Source organism: Cicer arietinum, chromosome 4 (assembly GCF_000331145.2).
Source record: "Cicer arietinum cultivar CDC Frontier isolate Library 1 chromosome 4, Cicar.CDCFrontier_v2.0, whole genome shotgun sequence".
NCBI lineage: Eukaryota > Viridiplantae > Streptophyta > Magnoliopsida > Fabales > Fabaceae > Cicer > Cicer arietinum.
This window is the reverse complement of record NC_021163.2, coordinates 59,315,004-59,318,525: the sequence shown is the minus strand read 5'-3', so window position 1 is coordinate 59,318,525 and position 3,522 is coordinate 59,315,004. Positions and strand designations below refer to the sequence as shown.

Sequence of the window (3,522 nt, the reverse complement as noted above, 5' to 3'; positions counted from 1 at the left end):
TAAAAGAAAAGAGCATACCTTGCATTCCCTTAATCAAATAATCTTTTCACAACAAAAATCGAAAAATTCTCAATGGCAAGTTGATTACACTGCATTGTCACTTTAATATAACACCCTAGTGTCTTGGAAATTTTTTCTTTTTGAGCTAGCTCTAACACATATACACTCATTACTCATAATCATATTATTATACATGAACTTATACAAAGTGCCAAGTTACAAACTTGCCAGAATTTTCCTTAACGGAATTACAATTTCATATTCTTTGAAAAACAAACAAGGAACCTCTGGATCCCAATCCTAACCTGATTTTTTCATCTACATAAGTGATTCTGAGTTTAACTTCACTCTCACCTCCATATTGTGCTTGCCATGATCCTAACTTCAATTCAGGTGCTTCAAATACAACTTGAATCCATTCAGTATCCAAAGCCTTGAGTTTTCCTGTTTCACATTTTCTTACATCAAATAAGCACATAATTACAAACAAAATACTAAGCAAACAGATATCTAATTCAAATCATACCCTTTTTTCTTGTTTCTTTTCTATGGATAGAAAAGTAATTTAAGCCCGAACAAGTAAGTCTCAAACATTATTATTTTTTTGACAAAAACGTCCTCCAATTTGTAAATTGTTTGTCGTTTTAGTCTAAACGTAAAGTCTGTTGGTAAATATTTTAACTTAGTCCCTATAATTAAATACTATAAAGGATCGAATATTTTCATGATTTTTTTTTATATATCAAATTACTTCTCGTAACTAAGTAAGTGGTTGGATTCAAGTGCTTAATGAACTTTAGTTAAACACAAATCATATAAGAAACCCCGAATTCAAATTTTAACTAGAACAATCCTTGGAAGGTCTTTACTTACCTCCTAGACGAACTACAAATTATCAAGGCTCTTTTCCTTAAAAACGGGAGGTTTAAGACGAACAAAAGTACTCCTCATATTTGTTAGTTAAGACTCAAAATGCTACTTGGAGGGTAACATGTGACTTAAATGACCATTAGTCTACAATTTTTTTTGTCAATATCTTAATTTTAGAGACTAAACTGACAACACCTTACAGTTTCGTGGACGAAAATGAGGTTTCACTTGGTATTAGCATGTGGAAGATGCCCTCATACTTTTAAATGATAAAATGACATGCATACCTTTCAGAGAAACCTCTCCATCCAAAAAGCCTAAAGCAGTAAATGAGACCTTGTTTCTCACAATATCAGGAGCTTCAACAACCTGAACCATTTGCTTTGTTTTGAAGAAAACTCGGCCCAATGCACTCCTGTATCCACCTCCAGGTGATGTTGGCTGTGAACAGTACACTACATCCCACTCTGCAAAGCATTTTTTTTTCCATTGAATTAGAACAAGACAGAAAGAAAGAAAAGCAAGAACAGAATGATTATAATATCACTTATTTAGATATTACTGGAAAAATGTATATAAAGAATATATATAACGTGTGCCTTTAGGCATTGATTAAGAATCAAAATTCAAAATGATGTATCTATTTTTCCCCTTTAGATAGCTCGGTGGGTGAGTTAAGACACACCAAAGGAGGTCTCAGATTTGAACCCAAGAAACTAACAAAACCACTAATTTACTAACATTTGTCTATCCAAAAAAAAAAAAAACATTGACAAGTTTTTAAGCTTGTATTCTCGGAACAAACTTTCCTTTTATTAATTCCTTAACCAATGCCCTTAGAATGCTCATTAGCAAGACCCTCATAATAATAATTATATTGTTTTCACCTATTCATTGGAAAATTCTCGAAAAATACAAATAAAAAAGCAACATTTTATAATTATCAATAGAAATTGAAAAGGAAATACAGGAAACAAATCAAAAACATCCTAAGATTTATCTGGTATAGTTTAGAAGATTCAACAAATTAAATATGAAGACATGCTTTTAGGTGTTTAAACTTTTAACACATTCTCAAGGTTAAGCAGCATAATGTGGACTCACCTCCAAATATTAAGGGGCATTTCACAGGCTCTTTCACACAATACTTCTGCAATTCCTGAACCACTTCAGCTACCTCTTTATGTTCTTCCTTTTGCAGTAAAACTCCTCCATCTGTTTGCACCACCTGATTAAAAGTTAAAATTCAATTTCGATCACGGAAGTAAATATTAAAAATACAGTAAAATGTAAATTAAACATCAAATGTAATGAAATGGAAATAAGTATTATAATTCATAAGTATTCAGATAACGCCGAAATATAATTTCTAATTTTTGCATGAATGTTTTAGCTGCAAAGGAAAATTTTGTCTCTTTTCCAAATTGCAAGATATTTTTTTTAGGGCATTTCCTGTATCACTAGATATCATCACAACTTTATATGAAGATTTCTAACCATAGTTACATCCCATTAATATTTGAAGACATAAATTAAATAATTATCATCAAACATATATACTTGCATGCAAGTTGATTTGATTTATTGATTATGACTGGTTAAGTACCATGTTACTAACAATACAAATATTACATGACCTAAAGTCACACATATGATTATAATTTGTTAATAGGTAAAAAAATTTACAGTGATTAGTGATTGATTATTATTTAGAATATTTACAGAAATAAATTAGAAAATATAGGTACCTTTGAAAGAAGAGAAGCTACGAGATCATTAGGTTGTGTTCGGATATCCGTGTTAGAGATCGAAACGGAAGCAGAAACGAATAAGCTGGTGTGACGTGGAGGGAAACGGAGGTTGAATGATTTGGGCGTTGGAGGATTATTACTATGGTATCTGAATCCGAACGAAGAAGGTACTAAGCGAAACGCAGAAGCAGAAGTTGCAGCCATAGCGATAAAACCCCAAACAGTGAATAAGCTTCTATATCTTACTAATCATCTATTGGTTATACGATGCCACGTCGGATGAGAATCGGGTTATTTGGTTTTTGTGATGCCACGTACGTAGCAACTCTTATTTGCCTTATCTTTGGCGAGCTTATGTAAACTGTGCCGTTTAAGCGTGTTTTAGTTATTGTTATTTTGAAGGCTAAATTACATTGGTCCCTTGATTTAATTTCAGATAATAGTCTTTTATCTTTTTTTTTTTTTCTTCTCGACTTAGTCCTTTATTTTAATTTTAAATGACAATTTAATATTTTATGTTTTAAAATTTCAACAACGTTATCCATTTTTAAACAAAAATTCAATCAAAACTCATAAAATTAATTATATTCTTCAATATAATACAAATTTCATCAAATTCGTAACGCAAATCTTCAAATAAACTCATATTTTCATACTTTATTTTATATTATTAGGAATAAATGACTAAATCGGAAAAAAAAAATAAGGGACTAAAACGTTACCTGAAATTAAGTTAAGGGACCACGAATGTAATTTAGTCTTATTTTAAATGTTCGAATGTACCTTAATTCAATGACAAACCAACTAGTATTTTTTTTTATAAATAAATTATATTTTTACATACAAATTTGATAACATTTTTAACAATAATTTGGATAGTTCATACAATTAAATATATTGA

At 30.4% G+C, this 3,522-nt stretch overlaps 1 protein-coding gene across 2 annotated transcripts; it reads right to left on the bottom strand.

Moving 5' to 3' along the window:
* On the bottom strand, positions 1-2,854 carry LOC101490604 (probable plastid-lipid-associated protein 8, chloroplastic). 2 transcript variants are annotated; one of them, XM_073367946.1, is made up of 4 exons: positions 2,619-2,854; positions 1,975-2,098; positions 1,158-1,337; positions 1-458 (listed from the first exon to the last, which is right to left on the bottom strand). In XM_073367946.1, exons 1-4 carry the CDS (start codon positions 2,823-2,825, stop codon positions 385-387), a joined length of 585 nt encoding a protein of 194 aa, XP_073224047.1. In that variant the 5' UTR covers positions 2,826-2,854; the 3' UTR covers positions 1-384. The 2 variants fall into 2 exon arrangements, with proteins under 2 accessions (XP_073224047.1, XP_004498593.1); XM_004498536.4 differs by having other exon boundaries at positions 1-444; positions 2,619-2,852.
* Positions 2,855-3,522: the final 668 nt, after the last annotated feature.

Coding starts and splice junctions, on each gene's coding strand:
- LOC101490604 (XM_004498536.4), bottom strand. CDS start 2,825: ATGGCTGCAACTTCTGCTTCTGCGTTTCGCTTAGTACCTTCTTCGTTC. Junction 2,099..2,618: donor TAGCTTCTCTTCTTTCAAAG/GTACCTATATTT, acceptor ACTTTTAATCAG/GTGGTGCAAACAGATGGAGG. Junction 1,338..1,974: donor ATGCCCCTTAATATTTGGAG/GTGAGTCCACAT, acceptor AATGCTTTGCAG/AGTGGGATGTAGTGTACTGT.